A 23,359-nucleotide genomic window follows, 5' to 3' on the forward strand; every position below is an offset into this window, starting at 1 on the left:
AAGTTGCTGCTTTTCCCCAAAAATTAACAGTCAATTAACTATAATAATGTAAGTTTTTTAGCATTTATTGTTATATATTATTTTGCATTGCATTTACCAAGAATACAAATACTATGAATATTTTTAACTAATACCTTTAAGAAATAGTATATAATATTCTGAAATATAATGTGTCCTATTAGTCCCAATGCAACATAAAACAATGTAATTTATAAATAGAAGTTCCTGCTATTAAAATAGACAAATGATAAAACACAACTTTATTATACAATTAGTTCATTATATTAAATTTGTTTTTCAATGAACATTGGTATCTTATTCTCAAGATAGCATTGGTATCTTATTCTCAAAATCTTATTCTGAGGTTTTACATAAACCCAGCTATAGTGCCTTATTCAATGTCTACAATTTTTTTACCATCATGTGTGAGACACCTGACACAAAGATGCAAATGGAATGAATGTCCTGAATAAAGCATTATATTCTCTTAAATGGGAAATTTACTTCTTTTTATGTTTTTTTCCACTGTTATGTTCATTGATAAATGAGAAGTTTAAAGCCACAAGTAATTTTGTTGTGTTGACATACATTTTTTTATAACTGAAATATCATGTATAGGTAAATAAATCTATAGTCATTCATATTTTATGTATTTATATTAAACATAAAAATGTAAATATATTTTCTTCCTGAGTACTATCTATACATAGATATAGAAATCCACATGAGATATATACATAAATATTTATGTTCCATGTGGACATAATATAAAGTAAGATAAATATTAATGGTAATTATATTCACATTTAGTTAAATTTTATGTGTGTGTATGTGTATATAAAATCTTTCACAAATTTTGATGCTGAGCATATTGGGATTTGCATCCAAGGTTTGGAATTCATTAGCTGGCTCAACTAAGAAATATATTGTAAACTTCCTTATCCTGAATTGCTTAATTGGAAAAATGAAGCTACTGTTACTGATCTTATCCTTAAGATCAAATACATAAAGTGTTACACATGGGGTTGAATATATAATTATTGTTCAATAAACTGTGTATCAGTACACATGTACAATGTTAAAATCTGTATCAAGATGTATTACCGAGTGTTTTAAATTGATACAGTTCCTAAATGTTTAGTACCTAAGTACTATATAAGAAATACAAATAAATATTATTTACTCAGAAGTAATAAATATAAGTAAATTTTAAATTTGTCATATATATGAACACATGTACATTTGTGTGTGTGTGTATATATTTATTTACATATATGCATCTCAATCCATTTGTGCTGCTATAATAAAATATCTGGGACTGGGTAATTTATAAAGAACAGAAATTTACTTTGTCACAGTTCTAGAGAATGGGAAGTCTATGATCATGGTTGTCTAGTGAAAGCTGCTTTCTGCTTCCAAGATGATGTCTTGTTGCTGGATCTTTCAGAGGGCAAGAATGCTATGTCCTAAAGCAGTTGAAGGCAGAGGGCAAGAAGGATATTCTCTTTCTGACAAATCCTTTTTGAAGGGACCCAATCCCATTCATGAAGGCTTTCCCATGACTTAATTACCTTCTGAAGACCTACCCTCTTAATACTTCTATATTGATGATTAAGTTTCAACAACATGAATTTTGGGGGGATATAAACATTTAAGTCATATCATGCTTATATATATTTATGTATACATATATATATAATCATTCATATATAAACATATACATAAACACACACACATATATATATAATATATATATAATCAACCAAAATGTCTTTACTAATTATTTTTGTAGGGATAAAATAAATAAAATAATAAAATTAAGATAGCTTTTATGATTTCATCATATATGTTAATTATAAGTCTCAAAAATTAGACACTAACCCTTTCTTGGGGAAGCTGTCTAACATAGACTGTTACTTTTTACATCGTGCACCAATTCTAGCCCCCTATTTTGTATTGTAGTGTGCATACAGAGAATTTCAATTTGCCTTGATTAGATAATGTGACTTCTTACGGTTGATCAAACATGACAAATTTTGAAAATTGCAAACAGATCAATTTTATAATGAGTCGTGGTAGTTTATGTCTGTTTGTGACACTACTTCCTGTGACATTGTCAGACTGTTGACTTTTAGAACATCAATGTAAATTAATTTTGTGTGAATAAAAACTGTAGATTAAAATTTTAAAAGAGCATATAATGATCCAAGTTATTTGATAGCTCAAGTCTTTATCACATTCATCATTCATCATCATTACTATAAATATTTAGTTCCAGTTCCCATTCTCTAGATGCAGGTAAGAAATTTTATTAATGAGGCAAATTCACAGTAAGGTCTGTACCTAAACTTTAAAACCAATTTTTCTCCATTACACCATTCTGAAGAATTTGGAATATAATGGGAAAGAAAATATTGGTACGTAAATAGGAATAATGCAAGAATGACCATCATACATTTTGTAAGAGTCAAACAAAAAAGTGTCACAAGGGTTAAAAAATTTAAAAAATTGCGTATGAATTGCAATGTGAGAAAAAAACATATTATTAAGTAAGTTTTCATTTTAATAATAAACATGAATGCTTCCAAATAGGGGTTATCTTCATTGTCCACAGAAAATATTTTAAACATTTTAAAACTATTTCTTCTAAAATCCTTATTGGCCAACTCCAACTCTAAAACTTAAGACAACTATTGGTTTCACTCATACATTTTCAACTACATGCAAAATCCCCATTTCAGTTAATATATTTTCTTTGTGACACAAGAAAGTGATGATCATTATAGACCCATTAGGAAATGCAGATAAGTATAAATTTTAAAAATTACTTAAAATTTTAACAAAAATTTCAGAGTAAGAGGAGCCAAAACAGCAGCGCAGGTTGTCCCCGTTTCCCCTCCCCCTTCCCTTCTCCGGCTGACTTCCCGGGACCCCTACACTCCACAGTCCTGGTCCCGCCATGTCCCAGAAACAAGACGAAGAGAACCCTGCGGAGGAGACGGGCGAGGAGAAACAGGACACGCAGGAGAAAGAAGGTATTCTCCCTGAGAGAGCTGAGGAGGCAAAGCTAAAGGCCAAATATCCAAGCCTAGGACAAAAGCCTGGAGGCTCCGACTTCCTCATGAAGAGACTCCAGAAAGGGCAAAAATACTTTGACTCAGGAGACTACAACATGGCCAAAGCCAAGATGAAGAATAAGCAGCTGCCAAGTACAGGACCAGACAAGAACCTGGTGACTGGTGACCACATCCCTACCCCACAGGATCTGCCCCAGAGAAAGTCCTCGCTCGTCACCAGCAAGCTTGCGGGTGGCCAAGTTGAGTGATGCTGCCCGGGGCTCCGCCAGCTCCTGAGACGCTGCCCCCCTGGGTCCTGTGCTGGCTCCTGCCTCTCCCTGCTTTTGCAGCCAGGGGTCAGGAGGTGGCTTGGGCACGGGCTGGAGAGGCAGAAGCCCCTGCCCATCGGTGTCCCAGCGCATGGAGCCCCTTGGGCTGAGCACCAAGACCTTGAACCTTTTTTATTTTGCCTTTTTCCCAAATAACTGTTGGGAGAAATCTCAATGAAATCCTGGGGGTGGGGTTGAAAAGGTGGGATGGGAGATTTGGGAGAATATGTATTAGGGCTTGGAGTTCATAAAAACACTCCTAACTATCCTCCTCCTTGACCTTGTGACTGGTGTAGGATAGGTGTGAGGGGGAGGAAGTGGAGTAAAGGTAAGGAGTTCTAGTTCAGTTCTGTGGATAAATGCCTTTGGATATGGCTGGAGACCTGGTGCCAGACAAAATAAACTCAGTCTGCATACAACAGATTCAAACAGCTCCTTTGATTCTGTAGAGCTAGCTGAGAACCTAATGTTAACTGTTCATTTAAAAAAGTGCTGTCCTTGAAACAGATTTGATGTGGGGAGAGGGGAGTGAGTGTGGGGGAAAGGAGCCATGAGCATGGGGAGCCCCACAGAGCCCAAGGGACTTTTTAAGTATTCGAAATAAAAAACAAAAAAAGACCCACAAAAAAACCCAACCCAGAAAAAAATAATTTCAGAGTAAAAATCTCATAACTTTTATTATTTAATAGTTTGATGCATTTCTATGCTTTACAAAATTGGAAGCTAATTAAGGTTTGACAACATATTCTTCAGTTAGCTGCACATATATTTTAAAAATATATTTATTTTGCATTATTATAACACTTATACATAAATACTGTTTAATTTATTCACTCCTCTACTGGTGAATATCAAGTCTAAACAATACATTGACATTTTAAACTAGTTAGAGCTCCTTCTTACTATATGCAGGTAAAAAAAGGTAATTGAAAACTAGTTACTCTTCCAAACATTGTATATAGATCGATAAAAAATGTATAGTTTCATTTAATAATATCATAAAGACATCTGCACTCGAATATTTATGGAAGCACAATTCACAATTGCAAAGATGTGGAAACAACCCAAGTGCCCATCGATACATGAGTGGATTAATAAAATGTGGTATATGTATACTATGGAATACTACTCAACTACAAAAAACAATGGTGATCTAGCACTTACATTATCCTGGATAAAGCTTGAGCCCATCCTTTGAAGTTAGGTATCACAAGAATGGAAAAATAAGCACCACATGTACTTGCCATCAAACTGATACTAACTGATCAACACTGAGGTGCTCATGTGGTAGTAATATTCATGGAGTGCTAATCAAGTGGGGGCGTGGGGGTGGGTAAACTCACAACTAATTGGTGTAGAGTGCACTGTATGGGGGAAGGGCATGCCTCTAGCCCTGGCTTGGGCGAGGCAAAGGCATTACTTGTAACCAACATGTTTGTACCCTTATAATATTCTGAAATTAAAAAATAAATAAATAATAAGAAAGAAATATTTCCACATTCATTTTTATTCATTTTAATTCATTTTTCATTCATTATTAATTAACAATATTTTTACATATTTATCATGTACAACATGTTATTTTGAAATATGTATACATGATAGTATGGCTATTACCATATGTATTAACTCACATACTTATCATTTTTTTATTTTTTATTATTATTTTTTATTTTAGCATATTATGGGGGTACAAGTGTTAAGGTTACTTATCATTTTTTGTGATAAGAACACTTCTATTCTCTTAGCAATTTTCATGAATACAATATATTGTTATTAATTACAGTCACCATGTGGTTCACCAGATCTTTGAAATTATTTCTCCTACATACCTGACATTTTGTATGTTGTGACCAACATCTCCCTAACCCAACCCGACCCCCAGCTTCTGGTAATTATGATTCTATTCTCTACTTCTGAGTTCAACTTTTTTAGATTCTACATGTAAATGAGATCATGCAGTATTTCTGTTTCTGTGTATGACTTATTTCAGTTAATGTAATGTCCTGCAGGTTCATCTACATTGCTGAAAATGACAGGATTTCCTTATTTAAAAGGTAGAATAACATTCTATTATGTATATATACCACATTTTCTTTATCCACTCATCTATAGATGGGCATTTAGGTTGGTTCTGTATCTTGGCTACTGTGAATAATGCTGCAGTGAACAAGGAAGTGGAATGTCTCTATGACACAGTGATTTCATTTCCTCTGGATATCTATCCAGTCGTGGGTTTGCTGGATCATGTGGGAGCATAACTATACACCAACAATGAACTATCCAAAGATGAAATCAAGGAAATAATCCCACTTATAGCTACCAAATATCTATAAAATATTTAGGAATAAATTTAATCAAGGAGGTGAAAGACATACATACTGAAAATTATGAAACATTATAGAAAGAAATTGAGGAAGGAACAAATAAATAAAAGGGTATCCTGTGTTTATAGGTTGGAAGAATTAATATTATTAAATTATATTACTCAAAGTGACTTACAGATTCAGTGTAATCCCCATCGAAATTACAATGACAATTTTCACAGAAATAGAAAAAAAATCCTAAAATTTTTATGGAATCAAAAAGATCCCAAATAGCCAAAGCAATCTTGAACAAAATGAAAAAAGCTGGAATCATCATGCTACCTGAATTCAAAATAAAATATACTACAAAGCCTTAGTAATCAAAACAGCATAATATGGGTGTAAAAATAATCACTTAGACCAATGAAATAGAATGGAGAGTGCAGAAATAAATCCAAGTATTTTATGTATAGTTTAATATTACCCCCTGGGTTGGGACAAATTGGTGGTAAAAGGATTATGAAGCTGCAATGAATGAAAAGTCTTTAAAATGGTGACCACTAACAAGTTTGAATTTTATCTATGCCCTATGATCCTCAAAAACAGTGAAGGTTAAAAAATCTCCCAAACCTTTATCTTCCAGAAAACAGTTTACTTCAAAGAACCACCCTTCCCTATTTGACTTAGATAAGACTCTTGGATGCCTACCTGGTTTACCTGTGACAAAGCCAGACAGTAGCCTTTAAAATTCCCTTTCTTTGTCTTATACATCATTAGCTGAACTGCTTGTCTCCACTGATCAATGACTACAAAATGTTTGTTAATCAAACCTTGATTAAGCTTTTCCTCTTCCTCCAGGCAGCTGAACATAATCCCATCTTCAGCCTTAGTCAGCGTATAGCTCCTCCTAAGAAGAGGCTGTCCTCAGGATCAAACTCTTTTTGATCTGCCATTAGATTATGCCATCCTTTTATTCCACTTCTCCACACTTGTCACTTTCTAGCTTTGATTGCTCCTCTCTGTCTATTAAACAGCAACAAAACAAAAATGCCCTTTTTGCCAAACTGTTAAGATACTTGTAGATCTTCTTATGGTCATAGCCTTCTCCCTGTTGTAATAGTCTCTGTCTCCACTTTGCAATAATATTTTTTATGTTACATTTTGTCTTTTGTATATAATTTTATTTAAAGAGCTAAAACAGAAAAAAATATTCAGGATATCAATATCTGGAACAAATAAAAATGTACATTATAAATAAAATAATACAGATATTAGCTTATTATAATAAAGTGCTTCAAAGTCAAAGCATAAACTACTTTTCTGCACATTTAAATGTAAATATTGACTAATTATTACTTCATGAGAAGCATACACATGTAATACATGCACATGTCTGGTGCAATATGTGTATTCTAACGCCATAAAAGCTCAAAGAATAGTAGAGTATAAATATTTTGAAGGTAGATTAGTTAATTGGGAAAAGTAAATTTGAAATGTATTTACATAAAGATGAAGTAAATATTCAGGCATATCATGAAATAGTCTTGTTAAGTGGAGTATCAAGTGCAATGAGTCCATAAGACTGTAATTGAAAAACCAATCAAGCCATACATAGGGTCTAAATTTATAAAAAGATAATTTTGCTTTGATAACTTTTCTGTGTCTTAAAATGAAACTATGATATTATATCCAAATTTTTCTTGGTTTTTACTATTTTAAAATGAAGGTTTGCTACTCTTAAAACTAAGGGAGATGAAAATATCAAAGATAAGCAGGTTGTTTTATGGCTTTGTTATCTTTAAATTAACAGTCTTCTGAATATGTTTTAATTCTCTCCACAGATCATCCTTCTGTTCACCACTGTATATACTCCATAGAAATTAGGTATGTTATAAAGAGACTGGAATTAATTTAGTGAATTTCTGAATTAGAAGATAATAGATATGATCAATTTTAATAAATGGCAATTTTTACATTCATATTATTCAATTTTACTTGGTTTAATTCAGTAATAAGCATAATATTTTGTTTCAGAAACTAGAGATTCTGAATTAATCATAGCATCACAATGCAATAGAATACTACTTTAAGGGAACAATAAGTAAAGGAGCATAGGACATCCTTAGGACATCCTTTAAGTAGTTATATAACAATTGGTACAACTCAGAGAAAAGAACAGGCATTTCATATCCTTTAACTTTCTCACTATGTATTACATATGAAATATTCAGAGAGAGGAATATTCATATAGAGGAGATGTATGTGCCTGTGGCTCAGTAAAAGCATACTAAAGGTTGCAGTATGATTATTAGGGAGTTGAATTATACTCTATCAATTCCTGTATAACTAATAATTTTTCCCTTTACTCACAAAATACATGATTTCCATTGTGTATTGTTTTTATATCTGAGTGTTATATCTGAGTGTTAGGACATTATGTTCTAACACTCAGATGTAATTATCAGGCATAGTTATCAACATTTTAAAATAATCTTATATTCACATAGGTCCTATAATTATTCATCTGCAAATGCTAAAAATATTAGAGTTACTTAGTATGAATGCTTTTGTGAAAATATGTGAAACTAATTCCCCCAGAGTATAATGTAAATGCAGGTGAAGAACGTGTAATGAGAAATTTCACACTCAAATTTATTGCTAAATTATTCTCAGCATATCCTCGCCAGTCCATCAGCTGATTCTAAGGCTGGTTGCTAAGTCCTACATGCAAAATTTGTTTCTCCCATTATTTCTCCTTCATGATTTTGTTGTTTCCAAGCTAATAAACCATAATTTTATTTCCCAGAAAACAAGAACCTTTTTCTAGGCAGCCTTCTACATTCCAGCAAGCCTCATCAGAAAACTAATAATGATGTGTGTACACATAAAAATCTCTAAAGAATTCTGATAAAGTAGTATGTTTTTACAGAATGCCTGTCTTCAGAGAAGCTTTCAAATGAAGCCAATTGCCTTATCCACTGGGAGTTCTAGATGGTAGAGATCAAGGAAGAGGGTAATATTTACTATTTCACAAATTAAAGACTACATGATAAGTTTACTGTCAGAAAGCTTTAATTATTTTTCCCTGCTTTTTAGCTTGGGTAGTTTAAATCACGTTTCCCTGCAGCTGACAACTTGGAGTCAAAACCCAGGCAGAATGACAGCATTTACTGAAGCAGATAATGTAGCTCAAAATGCAAGAAATGTTTCCTGGGATGCAAGAAAATGTATTGCATCCCTTTAGCCACGCAACTGGATAAAAACTCCAATATTCATCTAATGCAGAGAACATTGGCATTGATATGGTTTCCTACACATTTGATTGAAATCCAAAATATATGAAAATATCTTGGCATAAACTATGCAATATTTGTTAAAATTATATCATGTGCACTGAATTTACAGTATATATGAAGAATTAATGTATTTTGTATGTAATATTCAGAAAATGTACATTCTAGAGGCAAACATCTATAATTTGTATTTATAATTTGTATATTTCACATTTATTGACTGTTTTCATGTGTTTCTATTATTTTTATATTTGTTTACAAATTATATTATATACAGTTTAGGGAAGTGAACAAAGAGAATCTGGATACTATTTATCTGATACTACTAAGAAACATTTTTTAGAGCGTGAGGGTGTTATTGGATGTTGTAAATTTTCAAGTTTAAAGGGGCCAATTGCTTAGAAACTTATAAACAGCCCCAATTAGAGACAGATGATTCCTTTAGCAAAGGAACTTGTGAGAAGGTACTTGGTTTGAAAGTTTGTTTTTCTATATTTTTCTAACAGTTGCTAATTAGACCCATAATGTGTCATGAATTAGAATGATGATCACTTAATTTCATCCTTATGTTTTTTTCCGTATATAATGTTACTACTTCACAAAATTTTCCTTGAGCCTCCTAAGATCCCTTGAAGATATCCATCTCTTATTGAATCTTCAATACCTAATATAATGTACTTATTTCCGGATGTGCCATTTATTCACTCATTCATATATCTTTCAGTCAATTGATAATTCTTGATTATCTATTATGTGTCATGCTGCACATGAGACCTTGAGAATTCAAATATAAATTAAATTCTACCGTAGCTGTAAAGAAGCTTATTATGAAATAATTGCTACTAATCTCAAAGTTGTTATTGATTTACTTTTGGAACAGACAACAAAGTTTTTAAGGAAACTTTTTATTAGTTAGTTTCATTGTAGTGAGAAATATCAGTGCCTTGTGACAATATAAGATTATTTATTCCTTGCTCATGTTAAAGCTAGTCATTCTGTTCCTGCTTTGTTTTTGTTCTCATGCAGAATTCAGACTGTTGGAGAAGTCCTTATTTGGAACATGGCATTCATGTGTTGGAAGGTAAATTGAAAGAGAACTGGCAGAAACACACATGGTTAAGTTTCTTCTCAGAACTGGCATAAGTTACCTCCTTTTCTGTTTTATTGCCCAGAGAAATTCATAATGCAAAGCCTCACAATGGGGTGAGAATAAAGTCTCTGTGTTATGTGAGAATAAGCAGTAAATAAAGATGGACAAATCTCTCCAGCAAAGGGAAAAAAGGTCTAGAAATAATCACACAATCTCCCAATTTACCTAAGGACTTGCTCTTATGAGGAAGAGATTTATGGGGGTATAATTTTTGTATTTCATAATGGCATTTCTAATTAGCCAGTGATCACTAATTATTTTAACTATTTTAATCCATTATATTTTATTATTCTTGGGGTACATGTTAACTAAATCCTTCAAATCAATTTCTCATCATTGGTAGTATAAACTTTAAAAATATCAGAAAGTGATAGTACTACATAATAGTGTGTATTATGAATGAGGACTTAAAAATTAGTAGAGAAAAATTTTTGGTATTTTGCCTGAGAAACAAGTCCTATACTAGTACACATAATTCTCTCTCTATTAAAAGGATCATTACACATGCTAAAATATTTGTAGCATTCTGTTATATAAAATATAGCAAGGTTAGATGCCTAATTCTTTAAAATGCAAAATATTTACTGTTTATATACATATATATATATAAACTTCTAGATATGAATAATTTTATTCAGTGAAAATTAGAGTTGCTGTCTCAGAGAAGCTTATCCTCTATATTTCTCTCTGCTAGTTAGAAGCCTAAGGAAGAGAAAAATCATATGAACAGAATGTTTTAGGTGAAATACAGCTGCAGGGTTGAAATTTCATTACGATTCTATTCTATTTCTATCGCCCCACAGGACCGCATATACTTAATTCATCCGAGCCCCCTTATTATCTCTGCAACACCTCCAACATCCATATCCAACCCAAAACCATTAGTATGGCCAGTTATAGCATTTACAAAGTGAATCCAGCTTTGAAATAGAACAGTGCTGGCAGCATGCCTCACATGCTCCTAAAACATATGCAGAAAAAACTGCACAGCATAATGTTTTTCAAAAGAATAACAATAGTCTCTTTATACACCTAAAATAAGAAATCTATGTTCATGCTGATATGGTTAGGTGGATTCAATTCCCATTCATAAGGTGATGTATTGATTTAGAGCTGAAGTATATAACAAGTTACTCATTTGGAAGAAGTCATCTCTACTGCCAGAAATTGTAAAATACTCTACCTCCTGTACTAATGTAGGTAGAATCCAGTCACTCAAAAACAATTCCAAATTAGCTTAGAAAAATGCAATGTTGAAAAAGGTTATGCCCCATGGCAGTCTCTTGATATATATATATATATATATACACACACACATTTTAATTTTCAAACATTCAGAAAGTAATCTGTTTATCCCTCTTGTGAATGAATGTTAGGTAATAATAGTTTCATAGTACAAGATAATTTATGACTTTAGGTCCTTCTTATGTTATTATCTCAGTCTTGAATAGCCTTTTCTATTTTCCTTCTTACATGATGCATCTTATTAATAGATTATTTTATGATTTCCAACTTGTTTTTTCTTTCCCTTTTCTGGATTTTCCCCGTGTTTGTACTCAGTATCCTTTGTGGGTGTGTCTTCCTGTGTTTGTTCTTTAAATGGTATTATATAACAAAAAGGCTCCCTCTCCTTTTGTGGTAAGTTTACCTACAGTTGTAATACTAATAAGAATAGTAAAAATGACTTTTTTTTATGAAGCACTTGCTTTGAAAGAAGAACTTTCCAAAGATAGTGGAATAAGTGGATTAATTAATATCAGCTATAGAGTAGACTGGGACAAGATGGACAGCCCAGAGATTCACCAGTGATCCAAAGCAACCTCTCCCTGAGATCTGGAGAAAGTCACACCAATCATTGCACCTGGTAATGGAGACACTATCTTCAAATACTGAATCGGATTCTGATACTAGCACTAGCCTCACAGACCAAGGTCCTGGACTGTCCAGTCCACCCAAGACTAGACATATTTCATGCTTACTAGAGCCTCTGGGAATTTGCCTGCCAACTGTGGTCTCCTCTGCAAACTTAGTATCAGCTATGTGATCTGGATCCAAACCCAATCAACTATGAACCCAGAGAGAATCCCATCAGCCTGAAGACTAAAAAGAAAGACTTTAACTTGCCAAAACTATTCTGTAAAGACTGAAATAGGGGGTTGCTTCTTCAAATGCACAGATACCAAATGCAAGGCTACATGAATAACAAACAATCAGACAAACATGACACTGCCAAAGGAAACTTATAAAGCTTTAATAACTGACCTAAAGAAGTGGAGATAGACAAATTGCCTGAAAAAGAATTCAACATAATCATCTTAAAGAAAGCTCAATGAGATGCAAGAAAATACATATATACAACTAAATAAAATTATAAAAATAATACATGAACAAAATTAAAATTTTAATAAAAAATAGAAACCATAAAAAAGAACCAAACAAAAACCCTAGAGGTTAAGAACACAATGACAGAACTGAAATTTTCAACAGAGTTCCAACAATTTAAATACGAATATTTTAACTAGAAACAGGCCATTTGAAAATAGTCAATTAGAGGAATAAAAAGAAAAAAAAGATTTAAAAAGTGAAGAAAGTATATGAGATTTATGAGACAGCATCAGGCATGTAAATATACAAATTATGAAAATACCAGAAGAAGAGAGAAATAAAGGGGCAAAAAGCTTATGTAAAGAATAATGTCTGAACACTTTCCAAATCTAGGGAGAGATATTGACATACAGATTCAGAAAAGTCAACAAACCCCAAGAAAGAGAGATTCAAAAAAGAACACTTTTTTGAATCTCTATAAACAAGATCTATAAACAAGACTATAAACAAGATCATTTCCCTCCCCATTATTCATTAATTTATATATCTATTTTTTATCTCATATTACATATTTGGTATCTCCCTATACCTATATATTATCATTAACTATATTGAGATGATAAATATATTAATTAAATATATTAATTAATAAATCATTGAGAGATGTATAATTTTGTATAAATTTATAAATTTTGTATAATTTTGAATAAATAGATTCCTATAAATAAATAATGAATTGCTATTTTTTTGAAGATTAAAATTTTTACTCTAATTATCTTAATATTCAATTTGTCCCAGATTTGGCTTCTATGTCCTTGTCACATATTCCAATCATTTTTTGATAACTTTCTTATTTCTTATCCTAGGAAAGTATATCAAACTCTCCTGCACTTTCTTCTCTCAGCCTGGCTTAACCCATTTTCCCCAGGATCCTTAGTATAGCCACTCACTTTTTTTTTTTGAGACAGAGTCTCGCTTTCTTGCCTAGGTTAGAGTGAGTGCCATGGCGTCAGCCTAGCTCACAGCAACCTCAGACTCCTGGGCTTAAGCAATCCTACTGCCTCAGCCTCCCGAGTTGCTGGGACTACAGGCACGAGCCACCATGCCCGGCTAATTTTTTTATATATATATATATATTAGTTGGCCAATTAATTTCTTTCTATTTTTTATAGTAGAGACGGGGTCTTGCTCAGGCTGGTTTTGAACTCCTGACCTTGAGCAATCCGCCCGCCTCAGCCTCCCAGAGTGCTAGGATTACAAGCGTGAGCCACCGCGCCCGGCCCACTCACTTTTAAAGTAAGTATTACTACTTAAAAAATCACAGATGATGAAAAACTGTTTATAGCAATCCAAATAATGAATGTTCATGGTTGATTTTTGAAGACCCCTGCTTAGTATCAATTGTGGATAACTAACCTACTATACTGAAAAGTTATTTAGGATAGTAATCAAGAGTGTTTATTTCCCTAATCAGAATGTCAGTATCTCTGAGCAGTGGGAAAAAAATAGAACTCAAAAGAACATTTTGTTATAGCAGCTAGAATGTGTGAAGCAGGATATTGTACAGAAGGGCCTGAACAATGATAGAACCTCAAAAATTTCTTGAAGCAAATTAAAATAGAAACATAACATATGAAAACCTATGGGAACCAACAAAAGCAGTTCTAAGATGGAAGTTTATTGCAATTAATACCTACGTCAAAAAAGTTGAATGACTTCAAATAAACACCTTAATGATGCACCTTAAAGAACTACAAGAGCAAAAACTACCAAACTCAAAATTCTTAGAAAGGAAAAAAATAAATACTAAAGATCACAGCAGAAATAAATAAAGTTGAGAGTAAAAAAATACAGAAGATGAATGAAATGAAGAGTTGTTTCTATAAAAGATAAAAAATTCAACAAAATTTTAGCTAGACTACGAAAAAGAGAGAAGATCCAAATAAATAAAACCAGAAACAGAGAAGGAGGTATAATACCAAAGACCACAAAAATGCAATGGATCATTAAAAATTTTATGAGCAACTATATGCTAATAAGTTGGATCCTAGAAGAAATGGATAAGCTCCTGGACATATATAACCTGCCAAGACTGAACCATGAAGAAACAGAGAATCTTAGCAGACCAATAACAAGAAAAAAAAAATAAATAAATAAAACCGGAAAAGAAGATGACATGAAATTATGTCAGATATAGAGAAATGGAGTACTAAAAAGACATTTTTAGCAGTGGGGCTCATGTAGAGTTATATACTGACAAATGGAACAGTGATGGACTAAAGACTAATATGGCGCTCACAAACTTGTTCTTCTAAGTTTCTTTTAAAAGTCCTTTAGGCCCTTATATATCCTTATATAAGGTTCGCTATAAGAAGGTTGACTGTAAAAAATGATTAAATATTTGAAGCCTCCTTCTCCCTTAAATTCAAAGAACGTCAGACTAATTAAAAGAAGCTTAACTTTTAGTTTGTATTTGCCTGTATGTCTGTTATGATATACTCATATGTATTTAAGCTATTGGAAGAGAAAAATAAACATATATACCTCTTTTATATAAAAAAGAAGTATTAATAAAGAGCCTCCCATCAAAGAAAACATCAAGTCCTGATTGATAGTTTCATTGCTGAATTCTACCAAACATTTAAAGAAGAAATACCAATTCTATTCAAACCATTCCAAAAAATCAAGGAGAACAGAATATTTACAAACTTGTTCTATGAGGCCAGCATTACCGTGATAACAAAACCAGACAGGCACAACCCAAAAAGAAAACTATAGGCCAATATATCTGTGAAATATAAATGCAAAAATCCTCAACAAAATACTAACAAATTGAATTCAACCACATGACCAAGGGTGATCTACCCCAATGATGAATGATCTGATGTATGCAAATTAATAAACATAACAGATAACATGAATAGAATCAAGGACAAACACCATATGATCACTTCAATAGATGCTGAAAAAAGCATTCAATAAAATTCATCATCTCTTCATGATCAAAACTCTCAACAAACTAGTTATAGAAGAAACATACATTAAAAACAATAAAGGCCATGTAGGACAAATTAACAAGTAGCATCATACTGAATGGGGAAAATCTGAAAGCCTTTCCTGTAAGATCTGGAAAAAAATAAGCATTCCCACTTTCACTGCTTTTATTCAACATAATACTATAAATCCTGGCTAGAGCAATTAAATAAAAGACAAAATAAACATCACCCAAATTGGAAAGAAAGAAGTCAAAATACTCTTGTTGCAGATGATATGATCTCATATCTGTAAAAACTTAAAAATTCCATAAAAACCATTAGAACATCTACATGAATTAAGTAAATTTGCAAGATACAAAATTAATATACAAAAATCTATAGCATTTCTATATGCCAACAGTCAGTAATCTGAAAAATAAATGAAGAAAAAAATTCCATTTACATTAGCTAAAAACAAACAAACAAAAAAATTAAAAAGAACAACCTAGGAATAAACTTAAGCAAAAGATGAAAGATCTCTACAAGGAAAACTATAAAACACTGATGAAAGAAATTGAAGAAGACATACAAAAAATATGTAAAGATATCCATGGATTAGAAGAATCAATATTGTTAAAAGATTCATAGTACCCAAAGCAATATACAGATTCAATGCAATCACTATCAAAACACCAATGACTTTATTCATAGAAATAGAAAAAATTTCTAAAATGTATATGGGATCACAAAATGGCTCAAACAATACTAAGCAAAAGGAAGAAAGTTGGAGGTATCACATTACCTAACTTCAAATTATACTACGAAGCTAGAATGACCAAAACATCATGGTACTGGCAGAAAAACAGACATACAGACCAATGGAACAGAATAGAGAACCCAGAAATAAATATATCCATTCACAGTCAACTCATTTTTGACAAAAGCAGCAAGAGCATACACTAGGGAAAGACAGTCTCTTCAATAAGTGATGATGAGAAAACTGGATATCTATATGAAGAAAAATGAAATAAGACACTTACCTCTCATCATATACAAAAATCAAAATAAAATGGATTAAAGACTTAAACGTAAGACCTGAAACTATTAAAGTACTAGAATAAAACATTGTGCTATGGCCCAGCTTCTCCAAGCACACATATATCTCAATTTAATTAGCCAATCTATGAATGAAGCCAAAATTGAGTTCTATTGCTGCCACAAGTGAGAAAAACCCAATCTGATGAACCATCCTGAGTGAACAACCAAGAAGTGACATTGCATAAAACAATCCTTTGAATAATTTCCCTCTTAACTAACAACCAATTATGTTTACTACCATCAATGTTCATTGTAAATAAAAAGAGGCATTTTTTTTTTATAAAAAGAGGCAACTCCATCCTTTGGATGATTTTTAAAGGTCTCAAGTTGTTTTGAAATTTTCAAGTCCAAGGGCATCATATAATATAATCGTTAAAGTGATAGCCAGAGTTACATATTTTGCATGAAATAAATGAGGTAGCCCCTCAAATACTAGCCATGGCTGACATTCACTTCAGCATAGATTATAAAATACTAAGATGATTTTCTTTTAAATTTGTTTTTAATAAATATTGAAATAAAACAGTAAAAAATAGATGGATAGAAAGAAATAATAAGAGAGCAAACAGACAACCCACAGACTGGGAGAAAATTTTCACAAGCTACACATCCAACAAAGGGCTGATAACTAGAATTTATTTAGAACTCAGGAAAATAAGCAAGGAAAAATCAAACAACCCTATCAAAAAGTGGGCAAAGGACATGAACAGAAATTTTTCAAAAGAAGACAGAATAATGGCCAACAAACATATGAAAAAATGCTCAACATCTCTAATCATCAGGGAAATGCAAATCAAAACTGCAATGAGATATCACCTATCTCCAGTGAGAATGGCCTTTATCAAAAAGTCCCCAAACAATAAATGTTGATGTGGATGTGGGGAGATAGGAACACTCCTACACTGCTGGTGGGACTGCAAACTAGTTCAACCTCTGTGGAAAGCAATATGGAGATACCTTAAAGAGATACAAGTGGATCTACCATTTGAACCAGCAATTCCACTACTGGGCATCTACCCAAAAAATCAAAAGTCACTTTATGAAAAAGACACCTGCACTCTAATGTTTATAGCAGCACAATTCACAATTGCAAAGATGCAGAAACAACCGAAGTGACCATCAATACATGAGTGGATTAATAAAATGTGGTATATGTTTACCATGGAGTACTATTCAGCTCTAAGAAACAATGGTTATATAGCACCTCTTGTATATTCCTGGATAGAGCTGGAACCCATTCTGCTAAGTGAAGTATCTCAAGAATGGAAAAACAAGCACCACATGTACTCACCAGCAAATTGGTATTGATGGATCAACACCTAAGTGGACATATAGGAGTAACATTTATCAGGTGTCGAGTGGGTGGGAGGAGAGAGGCGGGACATGGGCAATATATGCAACCTTAACATTTGTACCCCCATAACATGCTGAAATAAAAAAAAGGAAAAGAAAAAATATATATATATATATATATATATATTGATGAGGGTCATGGTGGCTCACGCCTGTAATCCTAGCACTCTGGGAGGCCGAGGCAGGCAGATCCTTTGAGCTCAGGAGTTGGAGACCAGCCTGGGCAAGAGTGAGACCCCATCTCTACTAAATATAGAAAGAAATTATCTAGACAACTAAAAATATATATAGAAAAAATTAGCCAGGCATGGTGGCACATTCCTGTAGTCCCAGCTACTTGGGAGGCTGAGGCAGAAGGATTGCTTGAGCCCAGGAGTTTTAGGTTGCTGTGAGCTGGGCTGATGCCATGGTACTCTAGCCCTGGCAACAGAACGAGACTCTGTCTCAAAAAAAAAAAAAAAACAAAAAACATATATATATATATATATATTAAACTCGTGCAACATTTACAAGATATTTGTTACAATGGTATGCTACACAGTAATAAAAATAAATGAACTGCAAATGGTTACTGACTCAAAGTAGTACATCATGGAACACCAGGAGTACTCAAAACTAAATTGGAACTAATTGGTCAACACTTATGAGCACTTACGGAAGTAAAACTCAAAGGAAAACAAATAAGTGAGTGGGTGGGGGGTAATGGGTAAATTCACATCTAACAGGTACATTGCACACTAACTGAGTGAAGGGCATATTTATAACTTTGATTCAAACTGTACAAAAGCAAATTATGTAACCAAAACGTGTGTATCCCTGTAACATTCCGAACTCATAACCTTGACTCAAATGGTACAAAAGCAATTTATGTAACCAAAATATTTGTACCCTAGTAATATTCTGAAATTAAAAAAATAATAATAATGCCATACTGTATACTATAAATTTGCCAAGAGAGTAGATTTTAGGTGCTCTTACCACTCACAAAAAAAAGATAACTAAGTGAGGTAATGGATATATTAATTTGCTTGACTGTAGTAATCATTTCACTATGTATTTATATATCAAAACATCATGTTTTACACCTTAAATATATATAATAAAAATATACTAAAAATTTTTAAAGTATGTAATATATGACTTCATTAATATGAATTTCAAAAAACAAGACAAACTAAAATATGGTAATGGAAATCAAAACAGTGGTTGCCAGTGTTAATGGGACTTGAATGTAAGTGATCATGCAATAACTCTGGTGTGACAAAAATATTCTATACCTTGATTAGTGGGTTTTTTATATGTGAACATATATTTGTCAAATTCATCTAGTTGTACACTTAAGATATGTCTTTCACTGTGTATAACTGTACCTAAAATATTGTCACTGAGGCAATATCAGTCTTTTTATAAAAATTGCACTAGTTGGTGCAAGGAGAGTTATTAAGAGCTACATTTTTTTCCTATGACATTGGAACAGCTATTGCAATATTTAAGGTAACTATAATATATTCTCAAGACTTTCCATTTCATCAATTTAGCAAACTTTGATTTTTCAACTATTTCTCATATGACCTATTTTCAGGTCTTTCCAATAATATGTATATTTTTCTCTAAGTTGTCATTTGTCAATAAATATTAATGTACAAGAGCTGAACATAGAATTTAAAATATGCAAATTCCATTATGGAGAATCATATAATTGTTATCTCTATCACATGCAACAATCATTATCCTTGTACCCACTGGGCTTGTTTTAATTTTGGCAAAATCGTGGAGCCTACAGTAAATAAACAAAAATCCAAGGTCTTTTGTATATATTGTTCTCTTTGAAATTTTTCATTTTTATTCTTGAAATAAATAACTACTTCAATATAGCAGCTACGAGATAATTTTCCCATGCAAAAATTTGCTGACATCCAAAGCTTTGTTACATGCCCACACTCACCGTCCTCCTGTACTGCTATGTACACATGTCTTTTATTGAGGTCACCACCTCACTATGAATTGATTCAGTAAAAAAGTCTTGTATTGGACGTATGGATATCTCTAGCATGCAACACTATTCTAAAAGTCCCTGAAAAGAAAAACTGTTACTGTTACTGTAATTTTTGTAAGTATTCGACTGCAATTTATGATGATCAAAATTATGCCAGCATACATAGAGACAAATTCTGGCCAGTAGGTCAACAGTTAAGTGAAATAGTAACCACAATATAAGCACTGTGTGTGTATGTGGAACAGTTCAGCTTTTACTTTTCAGAAATGTGTAATCTAATGAACATGAAGCATATGTACAATGGAATATTGGAAGAATAAAAACATCATAGCAACGCAATTCAAATTTCTTGAGTTCCTCAGGGGGATTTATTAGCATTTCCTTCACAAAGCCCTTTAGATAACCATGAAGCCTATGAAATCTTGTATTAAAAATACTGAAGAAAAATGTCCCACAACTTAAAAACATTTATCAGATTTGGATGTTGCTTATTTGCATTTCTTTAACTCTTATGACAGTTTACTAGTAAATATTTTTCTCCATATCTGATGTGAATCTAGCATTGTTTAGTTCACTGTAGTATTGAATTGTCACCTTTATATCTATAACTATTCTTGCTTACACTTTGTCTCAAGAGGCATTGTTCAGTTCAATGCCTTTAGGTCAGTAGCCACAGCCCAAACTGCACCATCTGAAAATATAATAAGAAAAACAATGTGATTGAAATAGCTAGATAGAACAGATTCGAGAAAACGAACTAAATTTTGACTTAAGACAAAGATTACCCAACTACAATTATGTCTCAAGATACCATTTGAGATTATAATATTAAACTGAATTCTCCATATAGAATTTTTAAAAATCTGAAGACTAAAGAAAATATGTAATTTAAAACAACAACATTGCAATGTCTTAACCATTGCAATCTAAGGTGTGCATTGTACCTGATTTTATGCAATGATTTAAATAGTTAAAAAGCAAAGACTAACCTAAGTGAAATAATTTCTTTTGGAGATATATATATATATATATATATATACATATATATATATCATAATATATTATGAACCCATGGTTCTTCAACATTACAGAGCTTCATTAGGTTTCCATGATATAGTTTTTCTTTTCCTTTCTTGATTTGATGACATAAAGGAAAAGAAAACAAAAAGAGAAAATGGAAGCAAGGAGAAAAGGAGTAGAGGAAAAATCAACAAAAAAAAAAGAAAGAAAAGCCTGTGTCTCTTTACGCAGACATTTATTAAAGTCTTTGCATATGCATATCTAAATAGCAAATTATAAACTAGGCTGGTCTGGAATTGGGTTCATTATTTCCCCTGCTAAATTGTGTTTCTTGTAATTTTATATTAATATTCATTTGAAACCAATTATGCTTCCTCTTTAAATTACTAAGCCAGATGATTCAAAACAAGGATTTTCTGAGCTACAAAGTAACAATAGTTCATTTGAAATGAAAGTTAACTTCTTTCTCACCTTTTCCAAACCTGTTTCTTCCACTGAATCCTTCATTCTATATACTGGTATCTAATATGTCCTTCACTTCAATCATTCTTGACTTCTTTTCCAATTTTTCTTTATCCAATCAATGACAAATTACTCTGTATTTCATCTCTTAAAATCGCACAACATCAACAGTTATAATGAGTCACTACTATTCACCTGTTAAATTCATACATACTAATTTGTTTTCCTAGATTTTTCCTCTAAAATGAAAATCAGGTCTTGTCTTTACTTTGTCTAAAATGCTTGATGCCTCTACATTGTGTTCATGATGAAAATCTAAATTATTCTGTATGCAACAAATGTCTCTGGAGATGTGGCCTTCGTCTCTTCAGTCCACCTCACAAACAAAAGTTATCATTTGATTTAACTTAGTGTATAATCTTATTCTTTCCTATTTCTGGATCAACACTCCCACGTGAACTCTTACTTATTTTTCTTTACCTGACTGGCTCCTACTCATTCAAGTATCAATTTTAATTAACTCCTTAGGGAAACATTCTCTAACAGCACCTGGCTGACTTAGAATATCTTCATAATTCTTCCGTAGTCCTTGGTGCCTTCATTTGCATAACTCTTATCAAAGTATATAGTAACTCTCTGTATAATTACTCTCCATGACAATAAACTAAAATTCTTAAAAAACGGATCCTGCATTTTATTTCTGTATCTCTAGGATTTGTCCTCATAATAGGTACATTGTAGAATCCAGTAAGATGTGTTTGAATTAACAAAGACATGATGTCATAGACAAAGGATTGAACAAATTGAATTTAAAAAAAAAATAAAATAAAACCAGTCAAGGGGGAATTACATTTAGGATAATGGCTAACTATATAAACTTGATCATTTTTTTTTTTTTCTGATGGAGACTTCTTGGCCAATATAAGGAAAAGGCAAAAGCTGATATTATTAAGCCTGGCATTTAGAACTGCTTTTATTCAATCTGGGGCTTTACCAATTCAATATGGGAATCCTGGATGTACAAAGGCTAGATGAAACTTTTGACAGTTTTGTGGGTCTGGAGTGAGAAGAACTGGAAATCAGAAGCAAAGAAGAGATTCTGAAATACTAAACTCTGGAAGTAGTAGAAAATAAGAAGTATTTCAGGTACTTATAAAATATTGTAGCTCAGATTCAATTCATATCAATCTCTAAAATTGAAGAGGGTGATGCTAATTAAAACAAGTTGATTTGTGTAGAGTAGACTCAAAAGGAAATCTAATATGGCAAGAGATGTCATATGTAACAAGTTATTTCTATGGAAATATTATTCTACAGGGCCCATCACACAATAAAAATTAAGAAAAAAAAAAGAGAAAAGAACACACAAATAATGGCCAGTAGAATTTACATAAAATACTAACAGACTCACAGGATCTCTCCAGATTCTAGAGTACGTAAAATATTATTGTTTAGACAAATGTTGAAAATATTAAAAAGGGGAAACAAAAAATGATAAATTTAAAATGAAACTGGAATCTATAAAAATTAAATGGACATTCTTGAATGAAAAGATAATATAAACAAAAAAATTAATTAATAAATATTTTTAATGACCAAGTAGAAAAAAGAATTGTTATATTGGACAACAGTTTACAATAAAAAGTTTAGGATCAATCACAGAAAAACAGTATGATGGAAAATATATAAAGTATCAAAGATTTAAAGAGACAGCAAGAAGGTCTAACATCCACGAAATTCAAGCCCCAAAGGAGAGGAGTGAAAGTAGAAGAAACAATTGTAGAAGTTACAATGGCTGAGGCTATTCCAAAAGTGATGAGAAATTTTCTTCAAGGAAGCAATGATTAGACTGATCCTCACCTTCTCAACAGTAACAATAGAAGCCAGAATATAATGTTTAAAGGAAATATCTGTAAACTTAGAACTCAACACAAAACAAGATATTCTCCAGGAACAAAGGTAATTAAAAACACTTTCCAAATAAACTATAACTAAG

The 23,359-nt window shown here is 32.2% G+C and overlaps 1 protein-coding gene across 1 annotated transcript; it reads left to right on the forward strand.

Annotated features, from left to right (window-relative positions):
- The first annotated feature begins 2,852 nt into the window (after nucleotides 1–2,852).
- LOC105871603 (alpha-endosulfine) lies at nucleotides 2,853–4,035 on the forward strand. Its single transcript, XM_076009407.1, has one exon. It carries the CDS (start codon nucleotides 2,960–2,962, stop codon nucleotides 3,323–3,325), a length of 366 nt encoding a protein of 121 aa, XP_075865522.1. The 5' UTR covers nucleotides 2,853–2,959; the 3' UTR covers nucleotides 3,326–4,035.
- Nucleotides 4,036–23,359: the final 19,324 nt, after the last annotated feature.

The sequence above is a fragment of the Microcebus murinus genome, chromosome 13 (genome assembly GCF_040939455.1).
Source record: "Microcebus murinus isolate Inina chromosome 13, M.murinus_Inina_mat1.0, whole genome shotgun sequence".
NCBI lineage: Eukaryota > Metazoa > Chordata > Mammalia > Primates > Cheirogaleidae > Microcebus > Microcebus murinus.

Excerpts from the sequence above, each read along its gene's own strand:
- LOC105871603 (XM_076009407.1), top strand. The coding sequence starts at position 2,960 with ATGTCCCAGAAACAAGACGAAGAGAACCCTGCGGAGGAGACGGGCGAG.